The following is a 19,432-nucleotide window of genomic DNA, read 5'->3' on the forward strand; positions in this document are numbered from 1 at the left end:
CACTTTATTACACATAACTTAATTTATGGACATAAATGTTTGGATTTCTTTGTATGTGAGCATTACTTGGGTAGATGCCGACATCTGGTGAAAATTTCATGTCAATAGCTCGATTAGAAATATGTTTTTTGAGAGAAATGTTGACGTGTTCAATACTTATTTTCCCCGCTGTACATGTCATTACCATAAAGCAGGCCCAACCCCAGGAGGATTATGTGAGACCCCTAGAAACAGGGGTGGAAAATCTCAACATTGCGCCATCCCCTAAAGCCTGAATCATACATGAATGATCTGAATCTACAGTCACTGGTGGAATGTGAATAAGGGCAGCCTGAAGCAGAACTCACCGGTCTGCGCTTGTACAGAAGGAAGAACAAGTGCATGAAGTTTACCACCAGAAATACCACATTCCAAACCATCACATCCATGTTGCACCTGTACAGAGTTGCCCAGGCAATGAAGAGACCACATCCTATCAGGATTAAAGACAAAAAGATGGAATGAGAACAGGTTTGGACACTGAAATGTTAGTCTAAAATCAAAGTGGAATACTTCAGCCTTTTTTTAATATACAATATATATTTGTTGGTACAGTGGGTCGGTGGTTGGCACTGTCGCCTCACAGCTAGAAAGTCCTGGGTTCAAATCTGGGCCTGGGAGGTTTCTGCGTGGAGTTTGCATGTTCTCCCTGTGCAGTGTGGGTTCTCTCCGGGTTCTCCAGCTACCTCCCACAGTCCAAAGACATGTTGAGGTTAGTTGGTGATTCTAAATTGTTCATAGCTGCGAATGTGAGTGTGCTTGTCTGTCTCTCTGTGTAGCCCTGTGATAGACTGGTGATCTGTCCAGGGTGGCCCCTGCCTTCACCCTGGGTCAGTTGGGATCGACACCAGCCCCCCACAACCCTAGTGCAGATAAAGTGGTGTATAGATAATGGATGGATGTTTATGTGGTTACTAGTTCTTACCATGTCAAGGAATCCATGAATTTTAATGTGGGCTATTGTTGTTTGCTTATGAGTTAGGGCAACTGGAAAACTAAAACACATATAGCTAAAGCAAAACCCTCAAGATACAACCTAACTTGCCATAAAATACAATACAATAAAAAGAAAAACATGTTAAACTGACATTATTTTTATAGTGATTCAGGACTCATTTCTCTCTAAATAGAATTTTTAATTACTTCAGAATTAGATCATTTAGTTTTCAACTGGTTGAAAATTTATTCTGGAACTTTTGCAATAGAGGAGCAAGGAAGCTATTCTGGTGGCACATGGTAGCCAAATACTTTACTGACACATGTACACATGTAGATAGCATCTCTTTGATGAAATTATATATGTATAAATATAATGAAAACAATAAAACCATAAACTGTTTTAAAGTTGCTCTACAAGCTTAACTGCTGTAGGTCTATTAGTTTACTTCCTCTGTTCTTTCTTTCCCTTTTAAGGTTAGCTTGGCTTCGACCAAAGTGCAATATAAACAAATGAATTGTCCAAAGAACAACCACATTTCCCATAATGCCTGCTGCTTCCTGTCTCCACTTTCCTTCCAAGTAGAAGATAAACATGTTGGAAGTGCTTTTTCCATCCCCCAGTCTCTCCTGCTTTATTCTGTATGTAAGAGCCTTTTAGGGCCTCAGCTCTGTTGACGAGACCTCTCTTTGTACAGACCAGGTTTTTATTCTATCAAAAGTAAACTATACTAAACCAAATCTTCCACAAACTTTTGCTAATAATGTACCAACAATTTTGATATAGAGGGCATTTTCAATAAGAGTAAAGATCTGCTCAGGTTATGGTGATTTATTTTTCCCCACTGTTCTGTGTGACAGTGTTATCTAAGGAATGCTGTCAGTAGGGAATGCCATAAACTGACCTGTCATCAAGACAAGGCGCAGCAGAATCATGTGCAGGCCCACAGTGGTCGGGATAATCAGGCCCAGCAGCAGGGACAAGTTCCCCAGATGGAAGAGTAGGTGGTGGGCTTGCTCCCACTCGTGGCAAGAGGTGCCATTGGGCTCCACAGTTAGGACTACTGGAGTAGATGAGGGGAACAAGGGCAACACGTTGAAGAGGAGGGGTGGCTCTGGGGTTGAAGACATCCTGCTGCAGAGTTACAGGGGTATGCAGGGGTATGGTTGGAGAAATGAGATTAACTTATTGTATTTCTACTCATTTTTAAAATACTGTTTTATTAGGATGTTATTGCTTGAAAAAGAGACAAAAAGAACTGGCAATTATCCTGTCTTCTTGAAAATTAATCTAGATGGTGACCCACAAGGCTTTTGAAGTCACTATATAAATATCCAAAACTACAAAACTGCTATTTTCCTACCATAGCTGTGAGGAAGTGCCTACATCTCCAGCTTGAAAGTACAACTATGAAGATTGTTTATATGGCTTTAACCACTTGGACAATTCACAAACAAACAATATATAAATGTAATCTAAATGGATGGAGAAACCATTATGTGGGTCAACAACATTAACAGGAAAGCAGCTATGTACATATGACTGTATATGTTGTGCTCAAAGATTAACTGATGCTCTCAGAATATTCACATTTTATAAATAATTATAAATGGCACAGAATGCTCCTGCTGTGACAGGAGCAGCTGCTTTGTTTTCCGTTCCAGGGAGCACTCACATGTAAAAATAGATAGGGACAGTCCTGTAGTTTAAGAGATATTTCTCATAGCTACAACTTCTAACTGCTTATCATAGTACGGAGAGGTAAAGACTTTATTAGACTACTTACCGATTGAACAGCAGCCGGTGGAGGTCTGAACAGTAAAGAAGAACGAGGTTTGTGTGAAAGACTTGAGTCGCTGTTGGTGCCTGCAGGCTTGACTCTCTGATAGGAGTCTGCACAATGTGCGTCGCACATTCCACATAGCTGAGGGGGAGAGACTAAAATAGGAAAGAAGGCGAAAGTGGTCCCTGGGAGGTTCAATAGGGGGAGACAGAACACAGGTTCACTCTGAAAATCATCTTCGAAACTAAACTGACACGTGACCCACTAACCGACTATCTATGAGACTTCTGTTTTTTTATTTCTGCTCTTAGCGGAAGAAAATTGTTTATTTCTTTCAAATACTTTAATATGTTTTTTAACATTATATGTTCTCCTCTTTCTGGCTGTCGTAAATTTGCTGCCATTTGTGTATAAGAACGAGGTATGTCTTCATTACTGCAATGCAAGGAGGCGATCATCAGTGGTCCGAATAGTCCCAGTGCATCTCAGGAGTCATTTAGAGAAGCTTGTAAGCATATAAATGTAGGATATGTGTGTAACAGCTGCTTGTGTTTTGTAAGGTTTTCATACAAATAATTATGTCACTGCTGCAAATATCCCTCTGTCAAACTGAAAAATCTGCCTCATAAAAAATGTATTTAACAGAAAATATAGATATAAATATTTAGACTTGAATAAACATATCAACTCTTTATAGTAATATAATACCAATAATATTGGTTTGACTTGCTGTTAGATCCTGACTGATCTAAAAACCTGAAATCTCAATGTTAGGGATAATTTGTAATTAATTGTCATGACCCCCCAGCCTCAGCCCCAGCCCTTGCGTGCCTCCCTCTTTTTCTCCCTGTCTCTCTTGCTCTCTGTCCCTCTCCCCTTGTCGAGTTTACACCAGGCACCAGTCTCTCCTCTACTCATCATGAACTCTATTCAAGCCCCGATCCAGGGGCCTCATTTATCATCAGTGTGTACGCACAGATATGTGCGTAGAGTGTGCGTACGAACATTCCTACGCAAAGTATGGAATTTATCAACTTGTTCTTATACTTAGGACTGTGCGTAAATATATGCACACCTCTGACCATGTGTACACACATAATCTAGCGGTAGAACAGTGAAACTACAAATAGAAAGCATTCGGGGATTTTGACCACCAGCACATTCCAGCGTGAGGTTGGAGACATATGTGGCATTTCCAGCCACTACTGAGCACTATCAAGCCGGCAGTGTTGGATGCCATAACTCCCCTGGTCCCAGCCTACATCCAGTTCCCTTACAGCCATCACCGATGAGCCCAAATCAAACGGGGACTTAACGCCGTCGCTGGATTCCCAAACATATGTGGAGCCATAGACTGCACTCACATCACAATCAAAGCAGCATCACTAAACAAGCTTATTTTTGTAAATAGAAAAGAGTTTTATTCAATCAACATACTGATAATTTGCGATGCGCATTTGTGGCTATCCAACGTTGTTGTCCGGCGGCTTGGAGGAACGCACGACTCATTCATTGAGCAGAACAGTTCTGTGGGTGCGTCTCCAAGCAGGAGCTGCTGAAGACGGCTGGCTTAATGGTGATTGTCACAGAGTGTGGAAATGTTTTAGCTGGAATTTGTTTGGTTATTAAAACATGTCATCTGTAGTGATCAGGGTTGCCCGCTGGGTGAACGTTCGGTATTAATTCGTCCTCCTCCAGTTGCAGCCATTTCTCTTTTATGGACTGTGATGCGTTTTTTGGCACTGAGCTTAACGTCAAACCACTTTTTAAAATTTTTGCCAGCGATGTCTCCTCTGACCCAACAGAAATAACTGCGGTGGTTATCTTGTCCCATGCAATATTTCTTCTTTCGCTGCTTATCCCAATGTTTCACGCACCAAACAACATTTTCTGGTTTGCTTCAACCTCGCTGACAAGTACCTTGATCTCAGTTTCAGAAGAGTTCCTCTTTTTCGCCCTTTTGCCATGATGATGACGGCAGGTGAGGAAAAAATAAATCTTCACTTGCTTTATAAAGAGGCGTGTTGTTGCCCTATATGGTGATTTGGGGGTGTTCCTGAAGGCAACGTGCACGAGCACGGAGGTTAAGAACAAGGGGGATTAATCAACACTGATGTGCGTACGACCCCCGTACGCACATTTGATAAATACAGATTTTTTTGTACTTATGCACACTCTAAATTTAATTCGTATGACAGAATTCAGAAGCTTTTCTACGCACTGATGATAAATGAGGCCCCAGGATCCTCAGCGTCTGTGACCTGCTGTACAACTCCGGGTTCAGTCCGCTGTCTCCGCCTAGAGTGACGTCACAGCCGATCCACCACAGCACAGTGACCCCGCTGGCGTGGCACGCTTCCTCCACCCTCACCTGTGTAGCCAGACACTGGCAGGTAATATCAATCTCCTTAATTCTGTTTAGCTCATCCAATCAGGCTGTGGAGGAAAGTCTCGATGTTCGTGTTTAAAGATCAGTTTTTAAATAAATAATTTAAGAAAACAAATAAAGATTGAAGGCCTTCATAGGACAGTGCCATGACTGTTTAAGGTAGCTGTTGGAGCTAATACATAAAATTAAAAAGTTGTGGAGTGAAGAATTAAAGTTAACTTTAATTTAAAAAAAACCAAAAAAAACAAAATTGTAGTTTGTTAACAAGAATATTGAGGTTGCAGATATATTCATATTTTCATTTATACAGATTATCAGATAGTGCAGTTGAAGGTGTGGAGGTGCAACATGATCTATAGCAGTGCAGAGATGAGCATGATCATGAACAGAGCCTAATGCACTAACAATTCCAGTCCTCTGGGCCGAGGCTCCAGATTGAGACCAATTTTGAGAAAACTACAGTTAAAAAATAAAAAATAAAGAAAAATTCGGATGGTTTCAGTTGTGTGGGTTAATCATGAAGCTGTTGAGCTGTCGCTTTAAACCAGGGATGAGCAGCTGCTACGTTAGCTGCATTGCACTTTTAACCTAAGTGGCTGTCAGTCTGTCTTGCCTGGTGCTTAAAACAAACTGTTTAACTACTGTGTGTTTCAAAAGCGGCAACTCGGTCCTTGGTCATCTCGGGCTATTCTGAAATTAGAAAATACTGTTTAATTGCTTCCGAAGTAATTCAGTCCCACCTGTCTGAGTACTGCAGGCACCAATCAGCAGTTAGCCTTTGGATCCTGTGCCAACGATGTGGACTCTCTCCCAAGCAGTACACGACTCATTCTCTCTGCATTGGTGCAGCCACTACTGCAGCTTCTGTCGCTCCATCATAGACAATCAAGGCTATGGGTCGCTGGAGCTCTGGAGCATATCAACATTACATTCGCCCTGATACTAACGAAATGTTATCAGCCCAAAAAGCTATGAGTAGCGCATGTAGTTCGTAGTTATGAATAAATCCTATTGGCAGTAATCCTGTTTCATCGAAGGTAACATTTCCTATCATGAAATATTTCTTTACAATCATTCTAATCAGTGCGCTGCCAGGTGCGTAATGTTTTCCAGCTGGGGGCAGTTCTATCTAGTAGGTCCGCCCACTGCAGACCTAGAGTTGGGGGTTTTCGGTTCCTTCCCACTGTTGCGGACTGCTTGCGGACTGCTGAAGCTTATAGGGAATCCAGATGTTTTGGATTGTTGGGTGTTTCTGTTTCTGCCTTTGTGAAGCGCTATGAGATGACTTGTTGTTGTAAATATGCGCTATACAAATAAAATTGAATTGAATTGAATTGAATTAGAGTACACGTCATGCTTGATTTCCCACACACATTTACACATAGAATATTTCCTCTGGATCAGGCCACTGTAATGCCCAGTGCCCTACCGCATGTTCTCTGCCTGCTCTCGGCACACGCCGATCCTCGCACGCAGTTGAGAAGGCCTCGGATGCTCACCAGAATTCAGAGTGAAATGCGACTAAAGGTGTCGCATTCATCTTTCCACACAGCCCTCCATGTGCTAACCAGAGGTACCCTGAGTGCCAATAGGTACCGGGATGAGATCCTCAGACCCACTGTAAGACCATATGCTGGTGCAGTGGGCCCTGGGATCCTTCTGATGCATGACAATGCTAGGCCTTGTGTGTCTGCAGTTCCTGCATGATAAAGGCATTGATGCTATGGACTGGCCTGCCCGTTCCCCAGACCTGTATCAAATTGAGAACATCTGGGACATCCTGTCTTGTTCCATCCACCAACGCCACATTGCACCACAGACTGTCCAGGAGTTGACTGATGCTTTTATCCAGGTCTGGGAGGAGATCTCTCAAGAGAAAATTCGCCGCCTCATCAGGAGCATGCCCAGGCGTTGTAGGGAGGTCATATAGGCATGTGCACGTCACACACACTACTGAACCTCAATTTGACTTGTCTTGAGGAATTTCCACTGAAGTTGGATCAGCCTGTAATGTGATTTTCCACTTTTATTTTGAGTAAGATTCCAAATTCAGACTTCCATGGGATGATTTTGATTTACATTGATCATTTTTGTTACATTCTCAACGCATTCCACTATGTAATGAATAAAGTTTTTAAACTGGAATATTTCATTCATTGAGATCTAGGATGTGTTATTTTAGTGTTCCCTTTATTTTTTTGAGCAGTGTATTTGAAACCACAGAAAGTCAAATTAAGAGATTAACGAGGGACATTATCATGTGAGTTGACACTCATGTTTTTTATTGTGTCAGGGTGTTCAAACAGTATGTTACTATTCAGTGCTGGATACTCTTCTGTCTTTGACACAGAAATTTTCTTCAGAACATTGCTTTCTAAGGGTATCGCACACACATTGTATTGTGTATAATTCTATTAAAGCCAACAATTAGATAGGATTTTAGTTAACACTCTTTCACCTTGACTTACCAAAACTAATTTCTACATGCAGTGAGTCAGCTCTAAGTGTTTAAGGCCTAGGAGAGTGTATGAATGTGTTCAGGAAAACCTTACACCCTGTGCTAGCACTTGTGGGAGGTCATATGTCTTTTCTAATTCGGTCCTGGTATGTGACAGTAACTTGGTAAGCGGAGATCATAGCGGTGCCCGGCTCTGTCAAAAGCCTTGTCATTGAGCGAGTACAGCTTTTCTGCTATGTCATTGCGCACAACCAAGGCAAAGATCTTGGCTATGTAGCGATGCTTAGCGAAAAGCAGGTAGAGTTTCTTCCTTCTCCACGCCACATATCGGCATGGGTTGTCAGCACTCAGGGTCACCTGCGTAGAGAAAAACAGAAGAAGTTACGATTTCGACAAATAATCCTGTAATGACATTTCACTTCTTAACTGATCAAACTGTCAAACATTACTAAGATTTATGGTCATCAACTGGATTTGTTTCCAAATTTTATTGTACATGTAGCCTAGCATGACATTTACAGTTGGGTCCACAAATGTTGGGACAGTGATATTTTGACTCTGAAATTAAACAAAGATGCAATTGTAGTGATCACTACTTGTATTACTGCTGCTCTCACTTTCCACATCTTTTCTAGCACTTCTCTTAGCTGAATATGAATTCAGTGAGTACAATAGGTATGTTAGGTATGTCACAGTTCAGGTTTGGACCCAAATGCAGACACCACAGCAGACAGGAACAGGTTTAGATGAAAACTAAGTTCATTTAATAAATGAATGCAAAACCAACGGGTATGGAAGTGAACTGGGGTCCGTTTCACGAAGCAGGTTCAACAAACTCAGAGTCTAATCCTGAACTTTGAGTTGCTCTACTCTGAGATTGGAAACTCTGAGTTTTCGGTTCCACAACAGTGGATCTGAGTTAATTTAATCAACTTGGAGTAGTTTCACCTGGAGTTAAGCCCATGCACCACAACTATAAAAAGCCAGCATCAATAGACCCCGATTCGACGAGTCACCATGCAAGGGGGAAGCGGAGGGCTGCATTTTCCACCCACTAGAGCTCCTCTTTGATGGCTCTGACAGGTTTATATCCAGGGAAAACAACAGAGATGGTAAAAGACATTTCAGGGTGAAGCACACTGTTCTGACCGCCCTGCATACAGGTGCCTTACTCGGCCTGCACTACAGGTGCTCTGCATCTCCGATATTGTAGAAAAAACTTCCATTCGCAAAGAACAATACACAAGATAGATAGATAGATAGATAGATAGATAGATAGATAGATAGATAGATAGATAGATAGATAGATAGATAGATAGAACCTTTTAAACCTTGTGGACTGCTTGCGGACTGCTGAAGCTTATAGGGAATCCAAATGTTTCGGATTTTTGGGTGTTTCTGTCTCTGCCTTTGTGAAGCGCTATGAGATGACTTGTTGTTGTAATATGCGCTATACAAATAAAATTGAATTGAATTAAAATTGAATTGAACCTTCCCCGCAGGGGAAATTTTAATAACAGCAGCTGTCAAAAATAAGATTCAAATCCACGCCTCCAGGGGTGATCGTGACTTGAACATACTACCTCAGACCGCTCAGCCGTCCTGAGCACCACGATATGTGTTGGGATGTGAGAGCATGACTACGGTTAGTGATGCTGCACCGGCAAGGACATATTAGGTTGTATGTAGATCAGGGATGTCAAACTCATTTTCATCCCAGGCCACATAAACATTATGTTTGACCTCAAAGGGCCAGTTGTAATTCTAAGACTGTATAAATGTAACAACTCCTTTACATATTGTTATATAATTGTCTCTGCATTTGATTGTTATTTATTCTATGTACAACTATTGTGTTGTTAGATGTTCCCTGAACGCCTCTCATGCTGCTCCGTTAGATACTACATTTTACCGATGTTCCCTGAACGCCTCACATGCTGCTCCGTTAGATGCTACCAGGTGTCTGCAGTGCAGCTCCTCTGACAGGTAAGCGACCAAACATTAGTTGGAAAACAGTGGCAAGCGCATTCTACACAAATTTGCCCAAGTTGAAAAGTTTTCTATTAGCAGCCTTTCTAGCAGAGGTTTCTATGAACTGATTTTTCTATGTTGTGAGCGCATTTTAAATGTCCAGACCACTGGCCATCATGTTTATAGAGTCAGAATTGTGATCGTTGTTAAAATTTGAATCTTCCAGATTGAATGTGGGGCGACTTTTTCTTCCTGACTGACTCAGTCAAGATCTGTCTGCCTTCACCTGAACACTTTCATCATCAGGTGTGTCGGACCTCTCCCTCTCTCCCCTCACGTGTTGCTTTTTTTTAAAAAAAAGAAACACAATCGGCCATGTATCGTTGTGTCATTGAAACACAGTAACAGTGAAACTGACTGTTTTACCGTCAGGCAGAGAGAGACTGAGTCAATGTGGAAGAAATATGACTATCTCCAACCACAATAACTGGTGCAGCAGCTACCTGTGCTGACGGAAGGAACCAGATCAGCCTGATGATCATCATTCACTCGCACAATGCGACCATGTGACACTTTAGCTCACACACACTCAGAAATGGTCACACATGAGAACATTTTGGTCGCAGTCTGGAGCCCTGTGTAGGCACATTGCTGTGTTATTATAGCATAAATAACATTATATTACATTATTTTATATCAGGTAAATCCCATTAATTTATCAGTTTAAGAAACACATATCTCTCGCGGGCCACATAAAATGACATGACGGGTCAGATTTTGACATATGTGATGTAGATGATGGACTATGACATGAAACTGTACTGCTCAAAGAGAGAACTGTCTTGAAATGCTAGAACATCTATGGCGGTCTGATAGCCATCTCCAGACCAATATTTAATTCTCTGCGCAGTAATACTGCACCTTCATCCACGAGATCGCTATTAAAAGGACATGCCATGTCAGTGAAAAAAGTCGCCTCCTACTAACCTTCTAATACAGACTACTGACTCTGATTGAGAGCCAGTTTTATCATAGTGTTTGATGGGTTTTGCCACTGCACTTGAGGATACATTCAAAGTTCTTGAAACTTTCTGGACTGACTGACCTTCATAGTAATGATGGACATTTGTTTCTCTTTCCTGAGTTGAGTGGTTCTTGTCATGCTATGGATTACGACAGTAGTCAAATAGGGCTATTCACTGTGTACTATCCCTACCTCTACACAAGACAACTGATGGTCTCAAACACATTAAGAAGGCAAGTAATTCCACAAATTGACTCTTGATGAGGCACAGCTGTTAACTAAAAAAACATTCCAGGAGACTAAGTCTTGAAGCTGATTGAAAGAATGCCGAGGTTGTGCAAAGCTGTCAAAGCAAAAGGGGGTACTTTAAAGAATCTAAAATATAAAACATATTCTGGTTTGTTTAACACTTTTTTCTTTACTACATAATTCCATATGTGTTCTTTCATTGTTTCAATGTCTTCAGTATTAAACTACAATGTAGAAAATAATTAAAGTAATTAAAAAAAACATTTAATAAGAACGTGTCCAAATTTCTTGACTGTTACTGTATTACTTTTTAGACTCACACCAAACATACACAATAACTGCAATAGTGGCAAGTTCTAAATTTTTCAGAAATCCCGTGTCCAACTGTGCTCAACCCACTTGAGGAACATTCGGTGACCCCTGTGCTACAGCCCAATCTGTATGTGGCTGCTCCTGTAAAACTGATCCATATATTTTTCTGTGTTCAATATGGGGCGCAATGCAACCGTCTGTGCAGACCACTGTAGACTTACAATAGCATGAACAGAAGCACATGCACATCCGCAGAGTCTCTTTTCGAAGCCAACATCGGTCTACTCATACCAACATAGAAAACATAAATTGGCCCTATCTATATACTGCATACAATGTCAACTAGGACATGCTTTCTGGGCTAATGAAGATTCATAGACCTAAAGTTGGGGCTATAGACAGAAAAGCTCGACTTCTGCTGACAGTTTGCTAAATTCCCAATCCTGAGTTATTAATTTCTGAAGTATTTTTGCACATGTACAGTAGTTAAAATGAACCTGGAATACACCCTCCTCTGACGGTCTGAGTGAGTCCCATTCAGGTGAGTCCAAAAACTGGAAAGGATAGATGTAATGCAGGAACTCTCCATTAATTGTCACACGGATTCTGTGGGACAATAGAGGGAAAGGTGATATTAATTTTTTTTGCTTTGCAACAGAAAACAATATAAAGGCAGAGACAATATTGTGTCCAGAGGACATGAAACTGCTGCTAAAATACTTATCAGTGATTTTGCTTTTTTTTTTTAATGTTTTTTTTTTTTTTATTTTCAATTCATGTCAAAAATCCACTCCTTTAAAGTATATCACCATATATTGTGGTGATGCAGGAACAATATTAATGTTAAAATAACATTGTCACATTTAACAATATCTTATTGGTCAAATGTCCCATTATCATATCATGTTGAGAGCCATGCAAACAGAGTGACTCAAAAACCTCACCCTGACTATCAGACTTGTCAACAGTCCTAGTTATGATTAGATTTTGATGTTGACACTTTCTTTATTGCCACAAAACAGTGTTATTGGCAACTGTTTTGGTACAGCATGGTATCTAAGTTCCACTGCAGCAAAAGAGAGGAAAAAAAAAAAACTACTACCAGCACACACACACACACACACACGGGAATGTGAAAATATCTAAGTATGTGTACAGTTAAGTTCCCCAACATATCAGTGGCCCAATTTCTATATGAGCAGTGCAAACAAGTCCAGTCTTAGTTTAGTCCTGTGCAATTCAGTATGCATGCAGGCCTATGCCAAGCGCTTTTAAAATTAAATCAGTGGGGCAGACAACCAGCAATTTAGCTTTCACTTGTGGAAACAACACTTTGATCTGTTGAATTGTTAATAAAAGACATCAATAAAACAATTTTGACACCTCTATGCAATATCACATAAATGCCAAATAATTCAAAATTGTATTACTAAATTATTAAACTGTAATACAGTGAATGTAATACAATTATTGCAAAGCAAAGAAAGTCAATTCATAATTAGGATTCAAAACTTTTGTTTTTAAAATATTTTGTATGGCTGTGTTTATTTTTGACGATAGACTCAGTCCTCCTGAGCATGGAGTATACCATCCATCCATCCATAATCTATACACCGCTTAATCTTCACTAGGGTCGCAGGGGGGCTAGAGTCTATCCCAGCTGACTTAGGGCGAAGGCAGGAGACACCCTGGACAGGTCACCAGTCTATCACAGGGCTACACTTAGAGACAGACAACCAAGCACACTCACATTCACACCTAAGGACAATTTAGAATCACCAATTAACCTCAACATGTTTTTGGACTGTGTGGGGGGCAGCCGGAGAGAACCCATTCTGCATGCAGAAAGACCCCGGGTATCCTCACTGGGATGCAAACCGGCGACCTTCTTGCTGTGAGGCAATGATGCTAACCACCGTGCCACCTTGCAGCTCTGTAGTATACCAGTTTGCACAAACTGGGAGAGTGATGTTCTGCCATTTTCAAAAGAAATTTTATTCAGTTGGCCTCTGCTGGAGGGGTCACTGTAATGAAAAGGGAGCAGTGCACTATTTTTTTCTTTAAAATACCCCAAAGATGTCGTATAGGTTTTGAGTCAGGTGACATAGTTAGGTTGTTGTTATTTTTCATAGTTTTTACTCTTTTGTCCTTTTAGAAATTCTTGTGTGATTTTTGCAGCAGGCTTTGAAATGTTTTTATGCTGGAATATTCTCCTTCTGCCACGCTACTGGAGATCCAGGAGTCATCTTGTTCCAAAGTACATTTGTAAATGCCCAGCCATTCATGGTGCTGTCTACAAATGTCATGTCCCCAAACTCCGATCTCCCTACTCAACTGTTTGGACTATACAGTTACTGTGGTAGTCTTGGTTAGGTTTATGCCAAACATGCTGGACCCAAAAACATTTTATCCTGGTGTCATCTGACCAATGAATGTGCTCCCACTATTATTTAGGCTTCTTTTAAAGCTCTTTAGCAAAGCTTCATATTTTTTCTTCCAGCCACAGAAGTTGATGTAATGTAGTGTCCAGTGACGTGCGGTGAGGTTCATGGCTGGTGAGGCACTGACTTCATCAGAATCCGATTTACAAATGTATGCACTCTACAGAGTAGCTCATTTGCTATTTGATTGGCAGCAGTTTACGAGTTATGTTTCATGTCTGCATTCTTTACACATACAAACTGTAGACCACAAAACGCACATTTCATTTAAAAAAAAACAAACAAAACAAACCTTTTTGCTGTTACCTTTACGTATAAATAAAGTCCATGCGCCACTCCTTCTGCACAAAAATATCCGTTACTTTCTGGTAAAAGTGCTACTTATCTTCCTTCACTGTGCGAGAGAACTGCCTGCCTCACCTAGAATCTCTTCTCAGCCGTTTATGATGGCTCAGCATACAAAACACGTTACACACATACAGTTGGTGCCAAAAAAAAAAAAACACTGTACATTATTATATACATCAGCTACTATGGACTATATAAACTATGGAAAATCAGTTCATATGTTAAATGTGTTTGAAATGTTTTATTGGCAACATACAGACAGCAGCATGCTGTCACTGCATGGCAGCCAGCGTAGTTAGCAAGGGATTACGCAAGCCAAGGTGAGGCTCAGCTCGCTGCTGCCTCACATTCTCTTCCAATCATTTGAAAGGGAAATTGCGAAAATTCAGCGATTTTGAATAAAAAACAAAATCATCAAAATTGGTGAGGCTAAATTAAAAAAATAAATAGTTTATAGTACAAATTATCATTTAAATGACTTTATCTTTTTTTTTTTTTTCCTTTCCATGATGGCAGGTGAGGCTCTCACCGCACATCACTGGTAGTGTCCATTGCACTGTCTGTTAGTTTTTCAGAGCTAGACTGTGCAAGTAGAGCACTGGAGCTATTTTAGAAGGTTGACCACTGCAGCTCTGTGGTGCTATGGCTTATTCTACACCTCCTGAATACTGCTGTAACTGTGTTTCCACAGATTTCTTTTTTAATTGGTCACCTATCTTTCTGTATCTTTTCCACTTAAGTCTTATATTTACATTTTTCATTTCCTCTTCCTCTAGCAATTGTTTTCCATGTGGAGCCATGATGCAGACAGACACAGTCCATAAGCTGCGAAAGTTCTGGTATTCACAGATCATTTTACAACCATGTTCATGCAGTTAGGCTTATTGGAAATCACAGATGTACTCAATTTCATTTCAGTGATCACAGGTTTTCTATATTCAGTCATCAGAGGTGTCATCACTTTCATTGCATAGAGTTTCTATTTTGGGGATTGTAGTTTCAGTAAAATCGAATATATTTATTTTTGATTGATCATAATAGGAAATGCTTACCAACTTAGAACAAAGGCCATTATTGAGAGATAATTAAATTTGAAATCATTTGACATTTAAGTGATATTGCACAGGAGTGTAATCTATTGTATACTGTGCATTTCGTTTAGTCAGAAGGGATTTATCGATACCTTTAACTGAATTATTACAATTGAATTGCCACATACTGTAATAGAATTGTGAGTAATGTAATATCCCAGTACAGATATTATTTATTAAAATTGTAACCACACAAAACTATATTTTGGATATTTCGGATATATTCAGCTATGTCAAAGGTTCTATACAAATGAAGTTTGTTACTGTTTTTACCTCTGCTTTGACCTTTGTTGCATCAGAATTTACCATTTTTGGGACACAGCATCTGTCTCGTCAAACATATTTGTTAGTTACATTTGCTCACAGTTCACAACACACAAAATACACCTTTTAATTGGATATGAGAGAGTCGTTCATTAGTTAAGAGTTGTTTGTACACTGAATATCAGACAAGCAAGTACTGTTTTCATTTTTCTAAAGCGTTAAAAAATAACAGTGCTTTCCTGATGGATTGTCAAGTCACTGGACGTATTACAAAAACAAGTTACAGCTCACTGTAACAGCTGCTGGACAAGGTTTATCAGCTGCAATAGTGGAATTAGTTTTGTGTGTGTTTTAATAGCAAAATGTGGTCACGTTTACATGTAACAGGAACTACCACAAAGATAGTTTGGGACACTGTGGCTTATATAATATGTTTGTCTCTCTGCCAACACACTGGACATCACTTGCCATTATTTGCCTTGTTTATGATGTATTAATCAAAGCTCCAGCAGAATCGAGGTGTCGATTGGTAATGAGCTCTGCTAAAATGCTAAATAAGTTAGATTTTGGTGGCAAATTTCTTGCTTTTGCAGACGTTATGCTATATCAAAATATTGTACATGCAAAATGCTTTTGTGATAATAATGGCTTGTTTGCACAGAATTTGTTAGCTCACCATGTGTCAGTGACTTTGCCAGCTTGATTGTAACTTTACAAATTAGCTCCAGGGTGTCTCTGCTAAATAATATTTAGCTGAATAACTTTGTGTTTTAATCATTTCTGGAGCTAATACCATATAGTTGGCTGTGAGACATGTCAGTCTGTTTTACCAGGCACACACCCAGCTGTTTCGTTTGTTAATATGAAGTATTATGTTGTTAGTCTGGGCTGCAAGGTGGTTCGGTGGCTAGCAAGAAGGTCGCCAGTTCGCATCCCGGTGAGGACACCCGGGATCTTTCTGCGTGGAGTTTGCTTGTTCTCCCCATGCAGTGTGAGTTCACTCCAGGTTCTCCAGCTTCCTCCCACACAGTTCAAAAACATGTTGAGGTTAATTGGTGATTGTAAATTTGAATGTAAGTGTGCTTGGTTGTCTGTCTCTAAGTGTAGCCCTGCAATTGACTGGTGACCTGTCCAGGGTGTCCCCTGCCTTCACCCTGAGTCAGGTGGGATAGGCTCCAGCCTCCAAGCGACCCTTGTGTGTATAGATTATGGATGGATGGATGTTGTTAGTCTGCTGTATCTTGTCCCTGTGTATTTTCTGGAGCTCTTACCCTTGGACAGTAAAAGAGAGATGGATGCAGCAACCAGCCCTGAAAAGGGAAGCCAACCTGACAGTGTCAAAACCTGCAAACAACTAGTGCCATCATGAGTGGACTCCAAGAAGCCTTCGCTCCAGTAGACACTAATGTTAAACCCAAAAATGAGAAGTCAAGAAAAGACAATTTGACCACAGGTCGTGAGAATTTTTTTGTTTATTTTCCTGGCCAAAACCAGAGATCTGGTGATCTATCTGAAAATAATCCATTCATCCATCCATTATCTATACACCGCTTAATCCTCACTAGGGTCTCGAAGGGCTGGAGGCTATCCCAGCTGACTCAGGGCGAAGGCAGGGGACACAGGTCTATCACAGGGCTACACATAGAGACAGACAATCAAGTACACTCACATTTACACCTACAGACAATTCAGAATCACCAATTAATCTCAATGTGTTTTTGGACCTTGGGAGGAATCTGGAGAACAAGGAGAGAACCCACGCTGCACGGGGAGAACATGCAAACTCCACACCGAAGGATCCCAGGCATCCTAACCGGGACGCGAACCGGGGATCTTCTAGCTGCACGGTGATGGTGCTAACCACCGAGCCACCTTTCAGCCCTCAACTGAAAGTAATGCTATACTTAATTTAATGTAGGGTGTCAAAGTTGGGGGTGTGGCTGCTTGATTGACTGGTCGTATGGCCGAGGCAGCCATGACATTTATCGTGAACTCGACTTTCTATTTATAGGTGTACTAGCAGTATATTTTCACTTGTTTTAATCAGTTTTTAGTTCAGTGCAATTATTAACTGTTATTGGGCTGATTGTACCATCAAACCCTGAAATCAGTTCAATATCCTGTTTGGTAGGTAAATGTTTATTTTCTTAAAAGGTGCTGGTTTTAATTCACTTTTTATGCACCACAGAAGTTGGTGCACTTTATTTCTGCATGTACTGACGAGAGAAGAGAGTTGTCAAAGTAAATATTACAGCTGAATTACCGATGCACCATGCTAACTAAGTTAGCTGGTTGGTCTAGATCATGGGTTGACAACCTTAAACACTAAAAGAGCCATTTGGACCCGTTCCCCACGGAAAAGAAAATGAGAGCCACAAAACCCTTTTGACATTTTTTACCTATATACTATTGAAAAACTATAGTGTGTTGAGGGTTACTTTAAAAAAAAAATACTCAAGTCTATTTGAATCCTCTTCCTATATATGAAATAAAAAGCCGAACTTAAATTATCCACCTGCAGCAAAGTAAAAATGACATCTGGTTGGCCTGCTGACTGCAGCTGGGGCTGCTGCACCAGACTCCTGACCGCCTGTGAGCGCTTTGGGACGGTGAGAAGCTCATGACAGCACTCGCTGCTCGTTATGGACAGTACTAAAGAACGGTATGTGTTCTCACGTCAGTTTTTAACACACCAGAAGAGTCTCCAATAACACCAGAAAGAGTTGCTAGATTGTTGCTCGTCGCTTTTGACAAAGAAAAAAAAAAGATGCCAAGAGGATTTGGAAAGTTGCCAGATATAGCGAGAAAGTCACCGAGTTGGCGACACTGTGCGTGCCGGTGGGTGTCGCACATAGGCGGTTTTATTTTCATGTTACAAGATTGCCATAATCTTCAAATTTAGAATAATAAAAATAAAAATAAAATAAATTTAAATGTAATACTCATCATTTAATTTCCACAGCCACAAGGAGCTGAGGTATAAAAGAATCATATGAGGCTCCAGGGCCGCGGGTTGCTGACCACTGGTCTAGATTGATAAAAAGCTAAATGTACCAACATTAAGCTAATTAAGGTTGTCTTGTGTTTGTATCCAGGCTGAAGTATATTGCAGTAATATAATGCGGTACAATAAATAAATAAAACTGTCTGTGGGGACAGATCGTTAATTGACAGACACGTCAAATATTAAAGTCTATGACTCAACCTACACATTTAACATAGAGGATAGAAAGAAAGCAACTGTGCAGCATCTGCAGCCCTTCCTTTCTTTGAGTGCTTTTAAAACTCAAAATAGGAAATCTGTCCAGGCTTACTTTGAAATGAACCATTGTTGTTAAAGCTGATACTGTGATATTCTCTGTGAGGGCCTTCTGTCAGCACAAAGGAATGCTTAAGGATGAGTCATACATGTTAGAATTTCAATTTACAACTGCTGCTGTTCATTCACAAAATTAAGGAATTCTTCTTTTTTTTAACTTGTGTAAAAAGTTGAAAATTTTGACAGCAAAAAAATTAACCACTTTAAAAGCACAAACTCATGTCTGAAAAAAACAGGAAATTGTAATTGAAAATCACATTTCTAAAAGAAAAAACTATTTATTTATTTTTTTTTTTTTAAACTGGAAGAAATCATTTTGAATATCGGGGTCCTCACCAGGATTTTTTTTTCTTCTTTTTTACAGCATACGAATACGCTAGCGAATAGCAGTGTTAGCAGCAAAGACGACACTAGAGAAACTATCAGCGCTTGTTCAATATTTTCCCACTACATGCCCTTAAAAACAGCGTAACGGCCCAATTTGCAGCGTATTTGTTTCAGGCAGCATAACAGGCTGTTACTCTGTTATGTTTTTCATGTGGAACTTTTATAAAGCCAGTTTATTTTAATGCTAATTAAGGTTGTTAATTACAAATATTTAAATTCCATTTATTTCCTTTCTCAATTCCTAATTTTAATTTGAATGTTAAAACTTCATTTTGGATGACAAATTATTTTTTTAAATGACAACTGAAGAAGAAAGCCATTGTCTTTTATTGTGATGGTCAAAGACCCCTGAATTCATTCCCTGTTGCCATGTGTTTTCCCATCACCTTTTGTCATGTGTTTTCCTACCTCCTGTCACAG

The 19,432-nt window shown here is 40.2% G+C and overlaps 2 protein-coding genes and 1 long non-coding RNA gene across 6 annotated transcripts in view; 1 reads left to right on the top strand and 2 right to left on the bottom strand.

The window, feature by feature from the left end:
• The window catches only part of popdc1 (popeye domain cAMP effector 1), a 28,642-nt gene extending 25,798 nt beyond the window's left edge, over positions 1-2,844 (bottom strand). For both annotated transcript variants that reach the window (XM_008291341.1, XM_008291342.1), the window contains exons 1-3: positions 2,763-2,844; positions 1,881-2,110; positions 348-472 (exon numbers count right to left, since the gene is read on the bottom strand). In XM_008291341.1, coding sequence (XP_008289563.1) covers positions 348-472; positions 1,881-2,106 — 351 coding nt within the window. In that variant the 5' untranslated portion in view covers positions 2,107-2,110; positions 2,763-2,844. The remainder of the gene's footprint in view (positions 1-347; positions 473-1,880; positions 2,111-2,762) is intronic.
• Positions 2,845-5,335: 2,491 nt separating this feature from the next.
• Positions 5,336-19,426, top strand: LOC103364282 (uncharacterized). Its single transcript, XR_520536.1, has 3 exons — positions 5,336-5,348; positions 5,476-5,481; positions 19,322-19,426. It is a non-coding gene; the product is annotated as an uncharacterized LOC103364282 (long non-coding RNA).
• popdc3 (popeye domain cAMP effector 3) overlaps positions 7,405-19,432 on the bottom strand; it is an 18,076-nt gene continuing 6,048 nt past the window's right edge. The window contains exons 2-3 of one of the 3 annotated variants that reach the window (XM_008291343.1): positions 11,660-11,768; positions 7,405-7,963 (exon numbers count right to left, since the gene is read on the bottom strand). In XM_008291343.1, coding sequence (XP_008289565.1) covers positions 7,739-7,963; positions 11,660-11,768 — 334 coding nt within the window. In that variant the 3' untranslated portion in view covers positions 7,405-7,738. The remainder of the gene's footprint in view (positions 7,964-11,659; positions 11,769-19,432) is intronic. The other 2 variants (XM_008291346.1, XM_008291345.1) reach the window with 2 other exon arrangements.

The sequence above is a fragment of the Stegastes partitus genome, unplaced genomic scaffold (assembly GCF_000690725.1).
Source record: "Stegastes partitus isolate 25-593 unplaced genomic scaffold, Stegastes_partitus-1.0.2 Scaffold737, whole genome shotgun sequence".
In the NCBI taxonomy this organism is placed as follows: domain Eukaryota; kingdom Metazoa; phylum Chordata; class Actinopteri; family Pomacentridae; genus Stegastes; species Stegastes partitus.